The sequence below is a fragment of the Rhagoletis pomonella genome, unplaced genomic scaffold (genome assembly GCF_013731165.1).
Source record: "Rhagoletis pomonella isolate Grant_MI unplaced genomic scaffold, Rhpom_1.0 Rhpom_scaffold_00008, whole genome shotgun sequence".
Taxonomy (NCBI): domain Eukaryota; kingdom Metazoa; phylum Arthropoda; class Insecta; order Diptera; family Tephritidae; genus Rhagoletis; species Rhagoletis pomonella.
In genome coordinates, this window is record NW_023458562.1 from 9506213 (window position 1) to 9529551 (window position 23339).

General features: G+C 37.3%; 1 protein-coding gene across 2 annotated transcripts in view; it reads left to right on the forward strand.

Moving 5' to 3' along the window:
- The window catches only part of LOC118744148, a 36162-nt gene extending 14502 nt beyond the window's left edge, over positions 1–21660 (forward strand). Inside the window, exons 1-2 of one of the 2 annotated variants that reach the window (XM_036476927.1) lie at positions 8734–9204; positions 20426–21660. In XM_036476927.1, coding sequence (XP_036332820.1) covers positions 20645–21250 — 606 coding nt within the window. In that variant the 5' untranslated portion in view covers positions 8734–9204; positions 20426–20644 and the 3' untranslated portion in view covers positions 21251–21660. Of the gene's footprint in view, positions 1–8733; positions 9205–20425 lie in introns of those variants that run through there. The other variant, XM_036476928.1, reaches the window with a different exon arrangement.
- The last annotated feature ends 1679 nt before the right edge of the window (positions 21661–23339 follow it).

Genomic DNA, 23339 nt, shown 5'->3' on the forward strand with positions numbered 1-23339 from the left:
TAACGCCTTCGTTTGCACGTGGATCTGCATCAGGTTGCTGCACAGCGGCTTGCATCACGGAATCCTTTGATCCTTCTGGGTTAGGCATTCTGCTTTAAAAGTCGTCGGGGTAACCAATTTTTAGTGATTATGTTAAATCAAACATAACTATTTTTATTACTAAGAATTAAATTTAAACTTTATTTAAAAGAATAATAACACTGTGAGACAAATGGTAGGGGTCAGTGATCGGGAAGCGTTCAAACTACCGGGGAAAGTTATATCGGTAAAAAAGAAGTTATACGTGTCCCGGCGTTTCGCTGGGTCACGTCTAGGAATCGAGATATATATATAACTATCATATAGGGGAAATTGTCACCTTTGGTGGTCTTTTTTTGACATAACTCAAGAACCACTCGTCCGATTTTGCTAAAACATATTTAAAAAAATTAAAAATTACAATTCCTTTAATCTGTTCATATAACGTTTTTCTATATAATCAACAGTTTTAAAAAAATTTAATATTTTAGGCAAAAAATATTTTTTTTCTTCATGCATTTATTTTTACCGGCAAAACTGTTGATTATATAGAAAAACGTTATATGAACAGATTAAAGGAATTGTAATATTTAATTTTTGGTTTCATCCCATCCCGATTTTGACTGTCGCATAGTGTAATTATAGCGCACGATGTTTCCATGTAAAGAGGAAATAGGAGAGAGAAAGAGCATAAGCAATTTATGCTATCAGAAGCCAGGGTTATGTGCTACTCCGTACTAAGTCGATACAGCGTTGCATTTTCGTTGCACTGCATGGGACACGGACTTAGTTATACGTGCCACAATAGATAACTTTTTCTCTTTGTTCGATGTAAGGCTCGCTGACAAACTCTTTTTAACCGTTTGAACGCCTCTTTCGGCTAAACCATTACTCGGAGGATGATAAGCTGGACTGAAAAGTTGTCTAATACCATTAGTTTTTAAAAACAGAATAACTTCTTCGCTCCGAAACTGTGGACCATTATAGCTCACTAAAATTGTACAAAACCCAAAATTTGAAAAAAGTATTTTAAGTTTTTCCATTATGTTAATGGCAGCGGTATTGAACATCTATCCACTTCGAAAAATCATCCACCGCAATGAGAAAATCATTGCTTTTAAACTGAAGTAGATCGACATGGATTCGTTGTAAAGGATACGAGGTTGGCAACCACGGAAAATTTGGACAGTCTTTAATTCTATTTTGAACTGATTGACACGGTTCGCATCGAGAAACAAACTTTTCTACATCTTTAACAATCGTTGGCCATCAGAGCAGACCCCTGGCTGCCAGTTTCATCCGCACCATCCCCCCAAAAATAATTTATAATCAAAAATAGATATCACCGACACTACAGCACCGCTGTCGATTTCCATCGTCAACTACGTGTCGTTCACCAGGCTTCCCCGTAGCAGTGGCTCATCTGAGTTGGACATCCAGTGTAAGGATCCTAGCTCGTGTATTTGTGCCCGTTGGTAGCATGCCTTCGCCGAATGACCTTGTTTGCCGCAGTGAATGCATGTCCAATCCTTTGCTAGACACGAATTAACGGCGCGTCGAGTAGTACACTTTGGGCATTTTTGATAAATTGCTTGGGTGTTACGCCTTTGATATTTTAGTCTGTTAATCCCCTGGGTAGCCGGTTGCATATTTTTCTGCTCTTTATCCACCAACTCGAACGATTGTGCCATAGAACAGGGGCTCCCAAACTTTTTTCAAGCGGCACCCTTGTTGTGCTAAAAAAATTTCGCGGCACCACCACTCTTCCAAAAAACAAGAAAACACAATGCAACCTTTATGCTCCTTCAGCTTTAATATGAGGACTGAAATTGTTTTGATGATTTCATTATTTTCTTTGAGTTTATTGGGAGCTTTGACAATTTTCCCTGAAATCATTCTACGCTGAAAGCTTGCTGGTGTATTTCTTTTTAACCGACTTCACAAAATGGAGAAGGTTATCAATTCGTCAAAATATTTTTTTAAAATTTTTTTTAAGTATATTACCGCATAACTTTACTATAATAATAATAATAATTCTATATAATTCTTTTTTTTTCAAAGGAAAGGTGTTTCCTCACAGGTCGTCCCATTCTAATTTGGTTTAAATCCGATTATTGGATCATGAAGAGATTAACGATAATCTTAAACTTTTATATGGGGATTGAAGTCGGTTTTGCTTTTCGCTTAAAAATTGTTTTTTTGTGTAAGCATTTATTGAAAATGCTGCCTCACACATACATAAATGTAAAAGTAAAAGTCACTAGTATTTTTAATGCAATCTTGCCAGCAGCAGAGTTTTCTGCATACACTTGCATCCAGAACACTCTTGGCTCCCTTCGTAGTATTTAATATTCAAAGTGCTGTCTTCACTGGTGTCCAGAAGCTTTTCAAAAGCTTAATTTGTCACCAGGTTTGTTATCCAGCTGAAGACATCCTCAGAGTCAATGTTGGGAAAATATTCGACAATGGTTTTTCTAAACCTTCCAAGTTAACACTGGTCATGCGCGTTAACGCTAAGAATATAATTTTTACAGCCAATTTCAATTAATAATTAATACTTAATTTAAGTGAAAAATGATTTATTTTTTTAATTTTATATGGAAATTGACAGAAAATAAAAAATCATTTTCCATTTAGCGCTAATTTTGAAGTTACATACGTTTTTCTGATTTATTTTGTTTATTTATGGGGTTTTCATGCAAATTGCTAGAAATTCTAAAATATACACCAATAAAAAAATTTCGACGTGCTAGAAAAGACCAAAGATGTATTTTAATTTCGCAGGCCTCTGTTATCTTCGCAGCGTCATCCAATACGGGTTTTAAATCTAGTGGCGGCATCTTCCTAGTCGCTAGGGAATACCGACCCAAGTTTGCAAACTTTTTATAAGTTCGCTCTCGACTGCCTCTAAAATCGTGTTGATTCGCTCTTTCACAGTGTGATTGTGAAGTTCCTAAGAATAAGTAACATATACACGAGTGCGAAGCTGCTACGCTTGTTACGAGAACAGCCCACAGCAAAAAATCCAAAACTTAATCCGAAAACGGGAAGAAAAGTGGATGAAACGCGGATTAGGTCTACAAAAGTACCGAAAATAGTGGTGAAAAGGGTACGTTTTCGGCTATTTTCTGAAAATTTTCTGATTAAATTTTTCGTTGACAAAACGTACTAGGGAACTACGCTTAAGAGCGAAATACACCACACAAGCGGCTTGACAAACCAAGCGAAATATCCCTTTGCTGCAAGCCATTTGTGTTGTGTATGGGGTTTAACGAGTCGCTGAAGGAAGTTTTAATAAAAATCAAAATTTTTTGATTTTCTGGCCGCCATATTGAAGTTTGATCAAACCGCTTGCGTTGTGTATGGAAAGTGCAAAGAATTTGCCCACACCACTAGTTTACTCTAGCCCAGACATGGGCACTTTTGCCCGTATGGGCTTTTTTGCCCGTATGGGCAAGCGAGCCCATTTCGCGGGCTAGATCAGGGGAAAATCATGGGCAAACGGGAAGGGGGCAACAAATCTTACTAATACACGTATAGCAATGAGAGCCACTGCACACGCATTCTGGAGTAAAAAGGCTCACTCTCCCAAACGTACGCCACATACACTCCTCGTCATTTGAATAGCTCAACTTTTTAATCTTTAGTATTTACACTTTTAATTTTGTTTATTTAATATTCATTACATCCGATTTTAAAACTTTATACAGAGTTAAAAAAATGTCAACAAAGGGGTACAATAAAGTGCAAGTTTCAAGTGTCTGTAAAATAGCGGTGATTTTTTACAGTTTTTTTGGTGATAGTGCTGCGCTTTTTCGCAGATTCAGTAGCAGAATTTGAATCTGACTACAACTCTTTGCAGCCATCAGAGCACACAAAGCACTCCTTAGCTTTCCAAAAGGAGGAATTAAAGGCTCTGTGGGAAAAGGTAAAGGGGTCTTATGAGGAACTTTGCGCATCAAAAGAGCTCGAAACCAAAGACCTACCATCGGTTAAAAATAAGTATAAAAGCACCTACTTCAGTTTTTTGCGGTGCCAAGCAGCAATGACTGATCTTTCAGAGCAACTCGCAAAGACTGAAAAGGAAAGCGAATACAAGTCAGGTCGCGAGCTTAATATTCATCTCCCCCCTTGCGACACAGACGTTTTTAAAGGAGATTATCTTTCGTGGCCATCGTTTAGGGACATGTTTACGGCTATATATATTCTCAATAAGCGCCTTACCCCACGTGAGAAGCTGTATCACCTCCGGCAAAAGCCTCAAAGGGAGGCCAAGGAAATAGTGCAGAGATCTCCATTTACCAACGATGGCTTCGGTGCAGCCTGGAAAAATCTTTGTGACAGGTACGAAAATAAACGTATCCTCGTCAACGTTCAGTTAAAGGTATTGTTTAATTTAAACGCAGTTGAGAGTGAATGCGGTAGCTCTATCAAGAAACTGCAACGCGACATAAATAATTGCATCTCGTCGCTTCAGTGTCATCAGATTGATGTTTCTAATTGGGATGCAATATTCACATATTTGTGTTCGAGAAAATTGCCAGAAACGACACTGGCACTATGGGAGCAAACCATAGAAAATAAAACTGAGATTTCCAAATGGGTAGATATGGATAAATTCCTATCCAATCGGTTTCAAACACTGGAAACCGTCACAGGTCTTAGGGGAGATATAGCTTCGAAACCTAAACCACCAAGCTCTCGAACTTCTACAGAGACGCCTGCAAAAAAGCTTGGCGCCTTTCAAGCCAGTGTAGCAAAAGCAACATGTAAAATGTGCAACAGCAATGCACACAAGCTATCAAAGTGCGACAGATTTTTGCGTCTAAAGCCGACGGAGCGAGTAGATTACGTGAAGAGCATTCGCAGTTGCTTGAATTGTTTATCTGCTGTTTGTTAGGAACAGCACGCGTAAACATACACTATAATGGTATACATTTTTCCGCTAGAGCGCTTATAGATTCTGGTTCTCAGTGCTCGTTCATTACTGAGAGACTCAAACGGAGAGTCAACCTGCCATCAAAACGCTTGCATGCCCAAGTTTCGGGCATCAATAACTCCGTATCTGCGCAGGTAAAAGAAGCGTGTGCTATTCAACTTCGGTCACCCACAGATCCGTTAATTAATATAGAAGCAATCGTGCTGGTTTTACAGCAATTAACCGGGGATCTTCCGACTTGTCAGATCAGCGCAATGACGCGGCAATCGTTCCCAGACTTGGTCTTGGCGGACAAAAGATTCTTCGTCAATGAGCCAGTTGACCTTGTCTTAGGAGGAGATATTTACCCGCAAATAATATTAAGCGGAATGAGGAAGAACGTATTAAATACGCTTCTCGCGCAAGAGACCGTGTTCGGTTGGATACTGACTGGTCGCGCGGATTCAGTCAGTCCAACCAACAATATCGTATCGTATTTTAACGAAGTCACGTTGGACAAGCAGCTAGCTGCATTTTGGGAGCTGGAGGATGTCCCAAAGAAAAAAGGCATCAACGAAGATGATAAATACTGCGAAGAGCTCTTCAAAGCAACTACGACACGAAATACAGATGGAAAATACATTGTGTCTCTACCTTTTAAACGGGATTTTCCGAAAAATGTGTGCTTAGGACCTACGCTGAAAAGTGAATGCTCTCAGTTCTACCGGAACGAGACGCGACTAGCGAAAAAGCCTGTTCTACAAACAGAGTACAACCGGGTAGTATCTGAATACGAGACACTAGCACATATGTCAAAAATTAATAAAAACATTTCACCAGACTCAACGGACTGCTATTTTTTACCGCACCACGCCGTTTTAAAGGAAGAAAGCACCACTACAAAGGTCAGGGTTGTATTCAACGCATCATATGTCAAAAAGTAATAAAATCATTTCACCAGACTCAACGGACTGCTATTTTTTACCGCACCACGCCGTTTTAAAGGAAGAAAGCACCACTACAAAGGTCAGGGTTGTATTCAACGCATCATGCCCAACCGCTAATGGCATGAGTTTGAATGATGTCCTTCTTCCAGACCCAGTACTTCAGGCCGATTTACCTATTCTTATACTACGTTGGAGACTGTACAAATACGTATTCAACAGCGATATAGAAAAGATGTATCGACAAATTTGGATAAATCAAAATCAAACAAAATATCAGCGAATAGTTTTTCGTAGTTGCCCAAAAGATCCGATCAGTTTGTACGAATTAAAAACCGTGACTTTTGGCATACACTGTGCTCCTTACCTTGCGATAAGGATATTACACCAGCTTGCTGATGATGTGGAGAGCTCTCATCCAATCGCATCTGACATTTTGCGGAAATGTATGTATGTTGACGACGTACTCGCCGGGGGACATAGCGTCAAAGCTGCGATAAGAGCTCGAGAAGAGATATCACAGGTGCTAAATGCAGCCGGGTTTCCATTACGAAAATGGACTTCAAACTCTAGCAAAATACTTTAAGGAATACCAAAAGGTCATTTACTTAGTGAAGATTTCTTAGAGTTTGAAGATACCAGTGCAGTAAAGGCTTTGGGCATTAGATGGAAAGCCCATTCCGATTACTTCTACTTTATAGCGAAATCAATTGAAAATAGTAGCATTATTACAAAGAGGGCAATACTTTCAGCCATCGCCAAACTGTTCGATCCACTGGGTTGGCTTGCACCGGTTATAATCGTCGCCAAGATCATTATGCAGAATATTTCGTTAGAAGGAACAGGTTGGGACGAAACCGTATCTCCAAATACCTGGGATCGTTGGCAAGCATTTGCGCATGATTATGCGGAATTAAACAACATCCGCATACCAAGATGGGTATATTTCACGCAAACCGATAATGTGGAAATACATGGTTTTAGCGATGCTTCGGAAAAGGCATACGCGGCGACAGTTTTTCTAAGGGTTCAGACTGAGGATAAAGTTTTCGTCAACCTACTTATGGCAAAAACAAGGGTAGCGCCGGTCAAAACAATATCTTTGCCCCGATTGGAGTTGTGTGGTGCAGTGTTACTGGCCGAAACAATTGAAACTGACGTTGAAAACCTTAGCCTTGCTCATTTGAAGGTGAATTTGTGGACGGATTCAACGATAGTTTTAGCTTGGATTCGAAAACCTCCGTGTTCGTGGTCAACATTTGTTGCCCACAGGATAACAAAGCTAGTAGATAAGGTAGGAAACAAAAATTGGCGCCACGTGGATTCGCCTCAAACCCAGCGGATCTAGCCAGCAGAGGACTCTCGGCGAGTGATCTAGTCAACAACTCCTGGTGGTGGCAGGGTCCTTCTTGGTTACAAGAAGACTATTCGAGATGGCCAGCACAAGAATCGGACTATGACACAACCATTGAAGGAAAAAGGGTACATGTTCATGCAACAACAAAAGTAAACGACTCTCACGACATTCTCGATCGGTTTTCTGATTTGTCATGGGTTTTAAGAGTTATATCTTATATTATGAGATTCTATCAAAGAATCAATCCCAAAACCAAATCTTCCTTTAAAGCGGAGTCCCGTTCAATTTCGTCCAACGAAATTAAAACAACGACCCAACGCTTAATAACAATTTGTCAAAAACAATATTACAGCGAAGAATATATAAGTTAAAATCTGGAAAATACATCGACGGAAAAAGTTAAATCCTGCCTCTTAACCCGTTCATCGACAAAGATGAGATTCTGAGGGCTGGTGGTCGTCTGAGCGCATCTTGCGATCTGTCCTACAATGAACGTCATCCTATAATTCTTCCGTATGGTTGTAGGTTGTCCCGTCTCTTTGTCCAGTTTATCCATTAAATTTCCGTGCACGGAGAAAACCAGCTGATGCTGCGACTCATCCGATCGCATTATTGGATTCCCAGGGTGAAAAACTTGATGCGGTCCGTCATACATAACTGCAAGGTCTGCACGATCCACAAGAAACAGTCGCAAACTCAACTTATGGGAATCCTTCCCAAAGAACGCAAAACCTTTTCCCGTGCATACACAAACACGGGGGTGGATTTCGCCGGCCCGTTCTACATCAAGTCTTACCGGGGCAGAGGATGTCGCATGTCAAAAGGCTACGTGTGTCTTTTCGTCTGCTTCTCGACGAAAGCCATTCACCTTGAAGCTACCAGCGACCTTAACACCGCGTCCTTTCTAGCCGCTTTCGCAAGATTTGTTGCTAGACGAGGATGTCCAAAAAATGTTTACTCGGACAATGGTTGATTACACGGGGGCGATTGGGACTTACGCTCCGGTGCAAGTATGATAAAAAGAAATAAAGAGAACCAAGATATTTGGATGTTAATGGTGAATTCAATAGAGTCGATTTATTTCAGTATAGATATATATATATATAAATGTCGAATAATACAATATTTGAATACCTTTGGACGGGAGTGGCTTGGTAGCTGGTCTGCTCGGGTTGATCTTCTGAACCGAAGTGAAAGAAAAACTTTACGGGACCTTTAATCGGACCGCCGGACAATAACTGAGTTAAGGGGAAACTTGACGAGAGTTCATTATCCGGCGGGATATTAAAATTAACCGTGCATACTACCCCATGTTCGCATGCATGTATCTGTGTATGCACATTAACATATAATATATATTATATGTTTACACAGACACTTATGCACGTACATATGCTGGCATTAGGGGGGTGCGTAAATAGTAATATTTAGGCTGAAGGCCTAAACATACCGGCCCCCTTGCGATAAGCAACATCTGGAAAATGATTTGTTACGATGCAGCTACCAGGCTCATCTGAGTCCGTTTACAATTTCAGTCATTTTTATTGTTTGCTCAAAACTGCAAAACAAAATATCTCCGGTGACCAGTGCGTTAATGTCCGTTCTTCTTCCTACTGCTGGGAGATGAGAGAGAGAGAAATAAAGGTACAGACGTGGTCATAATTCAATGCACTTTTATTTAGAAATAAAAACTAAAATAAACGTATACAAAAATTCATTATAAGCAAGATTAAGAAAAAAAGATGTTATTGAAGAGTTATTTATATATTTTTTTTTTTTTAATTAGGCGCGGTAGGCGCCCGAGAGTACCCAACCAAATATTGTACTTTGGGCCAACAAGGGTCCAAAGGACGTCGGCAGACTACCGGGCATAATAATATCGGCGTACACGTCCGCGCCGAGCACGATTCGAATTGGAGATGACTCGAAGAAATTCGGGTCGGCGAGTCTGATGTGCACATAAATGGGTAAATTTTTTTTACGATCCGTTGCTATCGTGAACCATCTATTTAAATATTGTTGGGTGGCGAGTAATTGGGGTGGAAATTGTCTAATACTTGACATAAGTTACTTCCTTTATTAGATAAATAAGATTTGGTAAGTGGGAACATGGCATCATGTTCAATTATTTGTATTTCACAAACTAACACGTGTAACTATGGCCTAATGTCGGCTTGCGACCCACAAAAATGAAGGGTGGATCGCACAAGTGCCATACCTTCCATTATGCAGGAATGCATTGGCAAAGTTAAATTTTTATTACATCGAAAAGTGTTAATTGCCTTTATGATGTTTGGCAATGCCAATATTAAGTGCTCTTAAGAAAAAGATCATTTTCGTTGATGACTTGATCTACTAATATTCGTAATTAGCAGTTCAACTTCATTGCATGAAGTTGTCGAAAAACGTATTACTCTACATTTGGAGAGATTTAGCCATTCTCGCAACCCTACAACTAGCCTGCCACCCAAAAAAAGGTTTGGATGCCATTGTAGGTGATACTCGGCCAAAAAACAGGGTAGCTCATATGCAGCAGAATACATAAGTTTAATTTCAATTTTTATTACAAAATGTCTTATTCCCTTTTGAATTTTACATAAAAAGTATGTGAAATATTTATAAAAAGTTAGTGCATTGGTATGTGCTTATGACAATGCATCTTTTAGTAGTTAAAAGTGTATTTGTTTTAGTACAACCAGCGAGTGAAATTGAATTACGAAACGCTTCTGTACTTCGAACCGATATCACTGTTCGGACTTAATTCGTAAACTGCAGTGAATTTAAAAATATAACGCAGTAAAACGAATTTTAACTGCCGTGGATTCTAGATTTTTACATTTTTATACCAACCATAAAATATATTCTACGTATGTATCTATATTTTATAACTATATGCTTTGTTGCAGAAACATCTTTACTGACTCAAAATATATTGTAATAATTCAAGTTGTGGTAAAAAATTCAAGAGTTGAAAACCGCAGTAGAAAAATCAATTTCGCTAAAAAGTGTAGTAGATTTACTGCTATTGCAGTGAGTTCCGAATGCTGACCGACATACTACCAGAGAACTTAGATAGATAGAGAAGGTGCAAACTGAAAGTGGAAACTGTTCGCGGACGAAAAATTAACAGCGTTAGAAAAGTCCAAGTCGGAATGTAAAAATTCTGTTGAATTTAATGTTGATAACATAATACAATGTTGAGCAACATGAAATGTGATGTTCTTTGCGAGCAAATAAACGAAAATTTGGTAAATCTTCACATAATTTTCATTAATTTGTAATTTTTGTTAAATTTTTTATCTTGTTCTCCTTTTATGAAGATGCAAATACAATTTAAAATAATGATAGTTTGGCATAAAGTTTACACACATATGTACATGCATACATATACTGGCAATCAAAAGTGAGTGCATGGTGTTTTTTGCTTAATATTTGCAATGTTTTTCAATTAATTTTTTTTATTATCTTTTTATAAAAATGTGGTTCATGCTTTAATCAAAACTATACAAGTCAAACTTTCAAACTTTACACAGAACATAGAAAAATTCAACGAATTCTCGTCTAAATTTTGACCTGTTTAATCTGAGTTTTTAGAAAAATTTTGAGTACGCAGATAGATCGGTTTTTTAATTCTAGTGGAACAAGATCAAGTTATAAGGGGCTAAAAAATCCGGTTGATTTTTAATGATTATTTATTGCTGACGGCTTTTTGCACTTTTTACCAAATAAAAGTGAATTTCTTGTAGAATAAAATGCGCATGACCGTTTGCAAACAAATAAAAAAAAATTATCGCTATTTTTTACAAATTGCACTTGCTATATGCAAAACCGCAATTCCCGTCGAAAATAACATAAAAGTTTAACTTAAAAACATTGCAAATATTAAACAAAAAACAGGATGCACTCACTTTGCCAGTGTACATACATACATATTTGTGTTTAAAATTAACTAATTATGAAATAATTTTTGTGGCCCGAACATATACATACTTGCGCTTTCTAAAAATGGGAATAAAAATTGGATTCGCATAAAATTTTAATTCCAATAACTAATATTTTAGTGAAAATATTTACAATAAAGCTTTCAGTAACTTTTGGCAAATTTGAGCGATTATGTGAAATTATGCATGCGTTTGTACCTACATATCCATTTACATATATTATTTTAAACAAAGCTAATAGTAAAATTTAAAATGCCATATTCCATTATGACAATTAAAACCATTTGAACCAAGACAAACGGCGAGACGCCAAAAGGTTGCATCGCCTCTAGCGTACACGCCACGGCACATTACTGAAACAGCAATCTCTAAATCACTACATATGTATATGAAATTTTTCATTCGTCCAAGAAGACAAACGCATAAATATGTGTGCATTTATAAATGTAAATATGTGCATAAATATGTACGATTGTTCTGCTTTCGTCTTCCCCTCGCCGTCATCCAACAACAGACAAATTATTAAATTTCTGCGAATTGCCACGACGCCACCAAAATTAACCCTTGGTTGACGAAATATTTAGGTTTTCGCATAAGTTTACATTTAATAAAGCCATACTCGTACATTTTATATGGAGAAGAATATTAATTAATTTAAAATTCTGCATGTAACCATGTTCTCGACGATATATGTAACTTTTATCAAGACTAACCATAAAAATTGTGCTTCATTAACAGTTGGAACCAGCTGAAACCAAAAAAACTATGTCCGCTAAAATGGGTTAAAAACCAACTGGAATTGACATTTTTTACACGCATACATGCATACATTCATATACACATGTACAGTGGAGTAGCACTAGCTTGCATTGCATTGCTTGTACTTTGATGTGTTTGAATCTTTTATGGTACTGAAGATTTGCTTACGGATGAAAAATATTAAAAATCGTCAGTGCATATATGTAAATATACTTTTATAAACGCTTTGAAGTATAGAAATTTTTAATATTAAAAAATAAATAAAATAATTTTTTTGTATATATGTAAATGGTGTTCAAGGCACATTGACCCACCTGTACAAAAATCGTGGCGCGTCATGGACAAAAATTTTACAATTTCGGACCGAAAAATGTGAAAACGAGCTAAGTTGCCACGTTACATTTGTGAACTTCCGATAAAACCACATATGTTTGTGATTTTAGAAGTTTTGATTTTATTAAAAAAAACTTAATGTAAGCTAAGTGAAAGTTTTGTGATTTTTGTGGTTTTTATTAATTTAATTAAATTTCACTAGCTTACATCTAATCTTGCCGAGTCATTTGTTGTTATCATTGTTGTTGTTATTCCTTTGTAGTTAACTGAGATCGTTTCTATTTTTGCACATTTCTTTTTGCTCTTTTTGTTTACTTCGTTTAGTATTTCTTGTCACAGCTGTTTGCGCTGCGTTTATTAAGTGTCACATTACAGTGATACTCAAACTGTTCGCTACATATATTTTTAAGCTAAATACATCAGCTCCTGAATTGTTGTGTGTGTTGTGTTAAACTTATTTTGCTTGTCTTTTTATTAACATAAGTGTTATAAATCTTTCAATATGAAGTGTGATCTTGATAACTGCCAAATCAAAAGCGAATCTGAACGCTACTTATCGTGCTGGCTCTGTGATGGTATTTGCCATCTAAAATGTGCTGGTTTGACAGGAAGAATTCTGGACGCTATTAATGATGGCAAAGGTCTTCGCTGGTCTTGCTTAAAGTGCAGGTCAACCGAAGTTGATCTCTTTAAGTTGTTTAGGCAAACCAGAAATGGGTTTTCTGAGGTAGGGAGAGAGTTGTCGGTACTGACCGAAAAATTTAAACATTACGAAAATGTATTTAAATCTTTTAAATGTTTAGATACCGTACAATCTATGAAGGACATTCGTGTGTCAAAACGTAAGCGTCTTCATAGTCCGCCTAATGAAAGGACCGTTCCGCGTCAGAACACTCTTCCGAATGACTTAATTAACCTTTCTTCTCCATGTCCACAGACAACGGAGTTATCTTCCTCAAAAGAACATATATCAAAGTCTGCTTCCAATAATAACGACCCTGCAGTATCTTCCCCGTCCCCCGTTGAAGTTGTGGCACCGCCATCCAATCTTCCAACGCTTACTCTACCCTCAACTAGTAACTCAGTTACTCAACCCCGTCCGCCGGTAATCGAGTCTGATACTAGGAGACTGGTTGTGGTTCCCCCAAAGAAGTCTATATTTGTATCTAGATTTTCGAGGGATATTTCCGAGGACGATATAAAGTTTTACATCTCGTCCAAAGTTAAAACTGTCAACTTAAGTATCAGAAAATTTAATTTTAAATATGAAAGAAATATTTCTTCATTTAAAATAGACGTAAATTTAGAAAATTTTGACATGCTGCTTAGTAGTTCTTTTTGACCCTCCGGAGCTTTCGTTCGTGAATTTGAGTATAGGCCCAACAAAAATAATAATTTAGCAAATATTCCCCGTCAGAATACAGAACCAAAAAACTGATTACTAAATCTGCTTTAAGTATTTATTATCAAAACGTAAGAGGCATAAATACTAAATTAACGAATTTATATCTTAATGGCCTTGAATGCAATTATAATATAATTTCTTTGACTGAAACTTGGCTCAAACCTCACACTTTTAATTCAGAGATTCTTTCAAATAATTATCATATCTACAGAAAAGATCGGGAGGACAGAGTCGGCGGTGGCGTACTCTTTGCCGTAGACTCTTCAATACCATCTGAAGAAGTTAGTCTTCCACACATCGAATCTGCAGAATTCAAATGCATTCGTGTTCAGGTTGGAAGGGGGTTTACTTACTCAGTTCTATGCTATATTCCTCCCCGATCTGACTTATCAGTGTATTCACAACATGTATCTTTACTGAAATCAATTAATTCAATGATTAAACCCTCTGATTCATTGATTGTGTTGGGTGACTTTAATTTACCAAATGTATCATGGAACATCATTGACAATGATATTGTACCTTTCTCGTCTAGCGCGTGCAACAACGTATTTTTAGAGGAGATGGCTGAACTCTGCCTGAATCAAGTTAATGTACTTCGCAATAAGTTTGGCAAAGTATTAGATCTTGTTTATGTTGATGATGCATCTAAGTCGGCTGTAAATAAATGTGACCCACTAGTTTTGCCCGAAGATGTCTACCACCCTGCTATTGAGATATCTTACGAAATTATAAACGATGGTCAAAATTGCGATGTCCAAACATACGAGCCAAATACTCGCTTTGATTTTTCGCAAGCCAACTTTAAAAAACTGAATAAAGAATTGTCTAAATTGTCGTGGCCTATATACAAAGAAAAAGTTGAGCAAAGCGTTGCACATTTTAATTTTACTGTACATAGATTATTTGAAAAGTATGTGCCTAAACGCATGTGTGTTCCTGTAGAACAAACACAGTTATGGTTCACTAAAGAACTGAGAAACTTGAAAAACAGAAAGTCACGTTATTTTAGATTACACAAAAAAACGGCTTACACTCATACTATGTAAAATACTCACTTTTGCGTCACAAGTTCTTTGAATTAAACAAAAATGTTATAAGGATTACTTGTGTAAAGTCAAACGACGTATAATATATAACCCCAAATCATTTTATGATTTCGTAAACTCCAAGCGAAATGTACGTGGGTTTCCTTCTGCCATGAAGTATCAAAATACCGTCTCTGGTGATAATCAAACAATTTCTAACATGTTCGCTCAGTTTTTTAAATCCAATTATTCCACTAACTCCCAAGCATACTTTGACTATCTTTTTAAACTAAGTCCAATTAACTCAATACATAACCCTATAATATCTCCCGATGATGTTTTAGTTTACCTGAAGTCCTTAAAGCAATCTTTTAGTTATGGTCCTGACCAGATCCCCACTTGTTTTCTTAGAAATTGTGCTGATTATCTCTATGAGCCGTTAACAGCCTTATTTAATTTGTCTCTTAAAGAGGGCGTTTTTCCAACTGTATGGAAGGAATCGTTCATAACCCCCTTACATAAAAGCGGTAGCAGGTCTTCAGTGGAGAACTACCGGGGCATAGCTAAGCTTTCTGCAATTCCTAAATTATTTGAAGCAATTATAACAAATCGGTTGACGCATTCTATCACTTCAAGCATTTCATACAGTCAACATGGATTTTGCAAGGGCAAATCAACTTCTACAAATTTACTTGAATTAACATCCTATATCTCAAAAGCATTTAGTGAGAGCAAAACTGTTGATGTTATATATACTGATTTCAGTAAAGCATTTGACAAAGTGTGCCACTCGTTGCTCATCTATAAACTTGATCTTCTTGGTCTTCCACCTAATTTTCTACGTTGGATCTCTTCGTACCTCTATGATAGATCACAAAGGGTATTGTTTAAAAATACTATCTCTGACGTCATTGATGTTACTTCAGGAGTCCCTCAGGGTAGCCACCTAGGCCCGATTCTGTTCTTGCTTTTTATAAACGATATTTCTACAGATATAAAATTCTCCAAAATTTTAATGTATGCAGATGATGTAAAACTTTATAAATCGTACGTTTCAATTGAAGAAAGGTCTCTGCTACAATCAGACTTAAACAGCATGGCTTACTGGTGTAAAGTAAATCTTATGCCTCTAAATCTTAAGAAATGTAAAGTAATGTGCTTCTCGCGAAGAGCTGTTCTGCCAGTTTCTTATATAATAGGTAACCATAACCTGGAACAGGTATACAATTTTGTGGACCTTGGTATCACAATGGATCCTAAGCTTAATTTTAATCTTCACATTAATGTGACAGTCAACAAGGCTAAAGGTGTACTTGCATTTGTGAAGCGATGGTCAAAAGAATTTACTGACCCGTATATCACTAAAACCCTGTTTACAACATTAGTTAGGCCGATTCTGGAATACGGCTCGGTGGTTTGGAATCCAAGGTATCAAATTTACTCAGACAAGATAGAATCAATTCAAAAACAATTCCTACTTTTTGCTTTAAGAAATTTCCGATGGGATTCTCAATATAGTCTTCCACCTTATACGAGTCGCTTAAAACTTATTAACCTTCCTACACTTGCCAGTCGCAGGGAAATGCTTGGTATAATTTTTATGGTTAAATTACTGACAGGCTCAATTTCAAGTCCGTCTCTTCTGGCTGATGTAAGCTTTAATGTTCCGTCACGCGTATCAAGACACTTTTGTCCCATATTTCTGAAAGCTTGTAAAACCAATTTTGAATTGCACGACCCACTCCGTTGCTTATGCCAGGATTTTAACTCTCATTCCAGCACGTTTGATATATCAGATCCGCTTTTCAGCATTAAGAAAGCGATACTCTCCTCTCTCAATAAGTGAATTATTGACATAAATACATAAAATCAGCTGATGAATTTAGTTCTGTAGCTGAACAGTTTTAGATCTCGACACTTATCAAACTCCTGCCTATCGTGACTCGGCACAACAAATTTAAAATATTGGTTCCGTACGTCATGCGGACTGCGCCCCTCGTGCGGATGGGCGGGAATGGAGGGTAAAAACCGTTGGGATATTATTATTATTTTCCTGCAGAAAACGTACCCTTTTATTTAATGTTTATTAAAATGACACTTTAAAATATTAGTTAATGATTGAAATATTGGTATGGAACAGAGAAATAGAGTGTTTTGTCAAAAATTACCAAAAATTGCCAAGATTCGAGATAACTTATTTTACTTTTCACTTGGCTGGCCGAGATTTCTTCATTTTAAGATTTTAGAATTTTTGTGTCGGATTGACAAAGTTGCGCTTGTTGGTGACGAATTTGCGGGGAGATGTGCTGCGGTTGTTTTTATGAATGAATTTACTTGGCCTTGAGAAATATGCGCATGCGTTTATGAATGAAATAGTTATTGTTGTATTTGAATATGCGCGTAATTATGTATGTCTGTATGTATGCTGCCGTGAGTTGTACATATATGTACATACATATATGTACATTTGTATATATGTGCGTAGTACCACAGAATAAACACTATACAGAAGACGCATGTCGACTATCCAACCAATTTGAATTTATGGCACGAGCGGTGAGGCAAGCAAGGGTATCACAAGCGGCGCTGCCTTTGTTACTTTAGCAGTATTTTCACTCGGCTGACGATGTTAATTCCATCGTCGCTATGACGACAAGATGTTAACTACGTTTTCCATCACGATCAGCGTTGCCGTTTTGGTACAATTGTATATTTTTTAATACTGTTTTTCTAAATTTTAATATCTGATCCTTTTTTGTTCCCAAATGCCGTATTTTGATACTTTCGGCTGGCAGAAATGAATTTTCGAAAACTATGAATAGTACTACTAGTCTAAAGGCTTATATTTTTTTATTGTTATTTGAAGTCTCACAATTTATATATAGATATTTATAAGTTGATTGGGTAACTCTTATAACTGTTATAGGACCCCTAAACCACACAAAAACATTACGAAATATCGAAAAAAATATATTTTTTTGAATTTAGTTTTTTTTTACGTTTTAAAGATGAAGCTATCAATATATACAACGCACATTCATATTTCTTGCACATATTTACTTGAGCAACGTTTCTTCAAAATAAGGTTTGCACAATTTTATGCTGTAGTAAATTCCACAATATTGACTTGTACAAGTCTCGGGTTGCGCAAGGATTTTGTGTGGTTTAGGGGCCCTATAAGTTTGTTTTTCATTATGCAAATAAGCAGACAAAAGCAAGATATATAATTTTTTTTATAACTATGGATTTAATTATAAAATTTTATTTATTATTTGTTTTTTAAATAATAGTTTAATAAACAACAGTTTTGTTTGCTTTTGATACTTTTTCTGCTTGGCAACTGATACATTTTTTTCCAGCTCGCGGCAACGCTGATCACGATGTGTGTTTATGGCGAGATGTTAACTTCATGTTATTCATAGTGGACGTGATGTTAACTCCTCTGCTCTGTTCCGGGTCGCCATGTTATTCATAGTGGTCGTAATGTTAACTTCTCTGCTCTGGTCCGGGTTGTAATATTACGTCCGCCGAAGAAAAATAAATTTGTATGTGGTGCGTCTTCTGTATACTGTTTATTCTGTGGTAGTACTTAGACAGCAATATGCACGTATGTATGGATGTACTTACATATATATGCATGCAAAAACGTTGTCAATTAATGGAGCATGTAGTACATATAGATACATATATGTATGCGTGGGAAATGCATTTTCATTTGACTGCAAAACTATTGGGGCATATTAGTAGACGAAATAAAGTCGACTCTTAAGTTCAAGTTTGTCAGCCCCAAATAAGAAGAAAGTTAGTATGTACTTACATATATGTAATATTATGTGCAGGTGCAAGAACGTTATCAATAAATGATTTTGGAGTATGTGTATGGGGTACATATTTACATATGTAAGTACATACATACATACATTGTGCTGCCATTAACAAATTATGTTTATTTATTTTTAATGATTTTCATTTAAAATATAATTCAATCTGGAACAGAAACCACAATAATAAAAGTTTAAAAGCTTGCACAAATTGCAAAAAAAATGAATCAACCTTCAAGAAATGGTCATCCAAATTTTTTAATATTTAATATATTTTCGGGTATGCAGTATTGTAGTCCATTCAATTATATTATAAGAAAGTGCAAGTTTCAAGTTGTTAAAAATTACCGTTGATTTTTTAGATTTTTTTGTTGGGGTGTTGCTGTTTATTTTTCATACAAAAAAAAATTGGTTCATGTGTTATATGGAAGAAAATGCGAACACCCTCCACAAAAAAAAATTCTAAGAAATCAACGGTAATTTTTAACGACTAGAAACTTGGACTTTAGTGTACTTGATTGCATGGACTACAAAGCTGCATACCCGAAAATTTTCTAAATATTCTAATTAAAAATTTTGAAATTTTTATAACAATTTTTTGACGTTTGATTTATTATTTTGCAATTTGTGCAAGCTTTTAAACTTTTATTATTGTGGTTTCTGTTATAGATTGAATTATGTTTTAAAGGAAATTATTAAAAATAAATAAATAAACATAATTTGCAAACAATATCATTTTGAATTTCGTTGCTAATTAGTTGATCGCATCTGTATGTACTACAAGTATCCATATGCGCATGCCTGGGAAATGGATTTGCATTTGACTCCAGAACTATTATTTACAAATAATATCTACGAGTATTGCAGTAAAAGTCAAAAACAAGTTTGAAGTTAACAAACACATTGCTTTATACATTTTTTTGTTAATGCGTCCATCTTTAAAGTGAGTATGTGAAAAAACCAATTTTATCATTTTTTTAACTAACATGCATTTTTACTATTTACATAATATAATACTCGTACAAGAAGCGAACTTGAACAGATGCTTTTTAAGTTTTTAGCAACATTAACTACTAAATAAATTATAATTAACAAATGGTCATGCAGAAATGCAAATCAGCAATTCTAACTAATATAAAAGTACATTTAATATAATTTAACTATATTAATTTATTTAATTTTATAAAAAAAATATACATAAATACGTTTCTGCATTCACCTGCAACCAAGCAACACATAGCCAGACACTTGCAACAAATATAACATTATCATAACAGAAATTTACATTTTTCTCTGTTAACTCTTCTTGAAATGTTAATCGCGCTGTGGTGATATTCCATGGATTTATTTTTCAGCCAAACAATTTTACGTTCCAAAAATTTGCACCTTCTCTATCTATCTAAGTTCTCTGGTAAAAGCCTGTTCGATGCAAAAGCAAAGTGTAACAAATGTAATGAAATAGAATCTTATACCAATGGTCGCCTTACTCAGATCTCTTTTGTACCCAAACACGAAACCTTGCGCTCAAATTCATTGAAGATAAAGAAGGCTTTAACCGCTTTATAAATTGCAACTTTTTTGTAAAAACGCCACTTTGTAGAGCTCTGTAAGTCTATTTATTTTTTAAGAGTAAGACCATTAGTCTATACTTAATAACGCACAAGTACGCGGGGACTGAAAGTCTGATTTGGCCCAGTTTTGTACCTCGCCAATTCGAAACAAATTAAATAAATAAGCAAATAGTATATATATATGTACATAAGGATATCACACGTATATATATAAAGTGTGCTTTCACGAGACATACAGACATACATATATTCGCCACTTGCCACCCAACCCAAAAATAATAGTACGTAATTTTTTACACCTACGGTCATAACGATGAGTAACATTTACAGAATGACTTGTTTCTCGGCCAATCGCGCTCAGGCGGAAGAACGCCCCGATAAATTTACGGTTTTGCGCCGGTTATGCGGCGGAGCTCATGGCATCCGACTATGCCCCCTTTACCGCGGCAAAGCGGTCGAAGCAAGGTTGCGTGCTGTCCTGCTGCATAAATATTGCCCAAACTGCCTCTCGCCGTTCCACCGCCTCGACATGTGCAGCAGCAAGGATCGATGCCACTCGAAACTCGTTCTTTCCGCTCGCAAACGCGTCCACAATACAACTGGCGACAACACGACGGCGCGGAAACAAGTCCTCTTCGCCCGTCATCACGATCGCAGCGTAAGCAGCAACGACGCGACGGCGCGGAAACTCGTCCTTTCCGCTCGTCTAAGCGATCGTCTAGACTACAAAAATCAACACCATACCGCAAAAACCGCTCCGACGAGAACAAAAATAGTAATCGTGCCCTACAACACGTTCCACCTACCGGCTTCCGAACAGGGCGCCTAACGCAAAGCGCAATACCAACGCCAATTATTCGTGCGCTTATACCCATGGCGCCGACCGCAATAGTGAGGATTGAAGCAAGGGGCCGCCTTCATTTGGTCCGCGCAATGATTGACCCTTGCGCACCGAACTCGTTGGTTGATTCGGAACTAGTGAGAGATCTCCAGCTGGAACGCAATGGGTCCGGACGACTTCAGCGTTGCACGATCGCCATGCGAGGAACATACGGCAGCTCCGACCGGATTACGACGCAAGCGGTCGTGCTGGACCACCACATACGTATGAATCCGCCGTCGAACGTGGACCCTAAGGTCGCGGCGCCGTTCTAGTTCATGCGCTTGACGGATCCGCAATTCTTTCGCGCGTCACCAATACGCCTCACACTGGGCCTCGATTTGCATGCGCAGATGATGGTGAGCAGGACCCCCCCATCCACCGTGGGTGGTCTCCTGGTCCAGGCGACCATATACGGTCTGGGTGTTTCGGGAGCCTGCCAACCATAAACGTAGAGATTAAGAAGACAAAACGACACATACACACACACTCATCACACACATACCTTAAAATTTAAATAAAAAAAAAGTGCATTGAAATTCCAAACCACGTCTGTTTCAATTAACAATGTCCTTTTCTCCACAGCCTCAGATGAGCCGGTCGCGACGAAAGCGTTGGCGAATAAGCAGACCCGCGCAGTACAAAATCCGCGCTGCATATTATAGTTAGTCCTTAAGACTTTCCTCACGTGCGTGCTCCAACCGCTCCAAATATTCTTCGAAACCATCTCCGAAAGTGAATTGTTCAATGGAGCCTATTAGCGCCATGTTTAGTCAACGAGGTTATGTTCCGTAGTGTACTTTATTTTATATTTTTTTCACTTATCTACATAAGTACTGATACCTTCTCTAATTATTATTTAGCGCACTCAGATTTTACACTCGCTTTATCTCGTCGCCAAAAATCGGTTATGTATTGCCCAATGAAACACGTGGTATCTCTTCGGCCGTCGTTCTTTTTAATAATTCACATCATTTTTATACCCGAGCGCACTTGTGCACAAGGGTATTATAACTTTGTTCACATAACGGTTGTTTGTAACAGGCAAAACGAATCGAGATAGATATAGACAAATGTATACATAAATGATCAGAATGAAAAGAGAAATTGATTAAGCGGTGACTGTCTGTCCGTCCGTCCGTCCGTCCGTCCGTCCGTCCGTCCGTCCGTCCGTCCGTCTGTGCACACGATAACTCGAGTAAAAATTGAGATATCTTAACGAAACTTGGTACGTGAACTTCTTTTGGGCGTGGGACGGATGGTATTGAAAATGGGCGAAATCGGATAATAACCACGCCTACCTCCCATATAACGGTAATTTTAAGAAATACGAAAACTGCGATATTTTAGTAACTACTGAAGACAATTCACTCAAAATTGATACTTACAATGAGTTTCAGACGGAAAACATGAATATTATAAATTTTTGGAAAACGGGCGTAGCCACGCCCACTTATGGTTACATGTGTATATCTTGGTAACCTCTACACCAATTTCTTCCAAACTTGGCACAGTTATTGACCCTGGTACAGCATACCAACTGGCCGAAAATTTCTAAAATCGGACAATAACCACGCCCACATCCCATATAACGGTAATTTCGAGAAATACAAAATCTTCGATAAATCAGTAAATATTGAAGCTAATTTATTCAAAATTGATGATTGCAACAATTCTTTACCAAGAAATACGTTTATGACAAAATTTTGGAAAATGGGCGTAGCACCGCCCACTTGTGATCACATATATGTATCTCGCTAACCGTTCTAGCAATTTGTACCAAGCTCGGTATGGTTATTGTGCTTGCCACATAAAAGCAAACCGTTGAAAATTGTTGAAATCGGACTAAAATTGAGGCCGCTTTTCATATAACGGTAAATTTGAGATATGCTTGAAATTTCAATATTTCGAAATTTAAGGACACTAATTTACTTAAAATGTATACACCCCGGCTTATCATGTAGCGGTAGCTTTCGGAAAGGTGGAAAACATATATTTAATACTTGCGCCGGGTATTTAATGTTCGGCTCCGCCCGAACTTAGACTTTCTTACTTGTTATATATACAAAAATATTATTTTATTTATTTTTATACCCGAGCGCACTTGTGCACAAGGGTATTATAACTTTGTTCACAAAACGGTTGTTTGTAACAGGCAAAACAAATCGAGATAGATATAGACAAATGTATACATAAATGATCACAATGAAACGAGAAATCGATTAAGCGGTGACTGTCTGTCCGTCCGTCCGTCTGTGCACACGATAACTCGAGTAAAAATTGAGATATCTTAACGAAACTTGGTACGTGGACTTCTTTTGGGCGTAGGACGGATGGTATTGAAAATGGGCGAAATCGGACAAT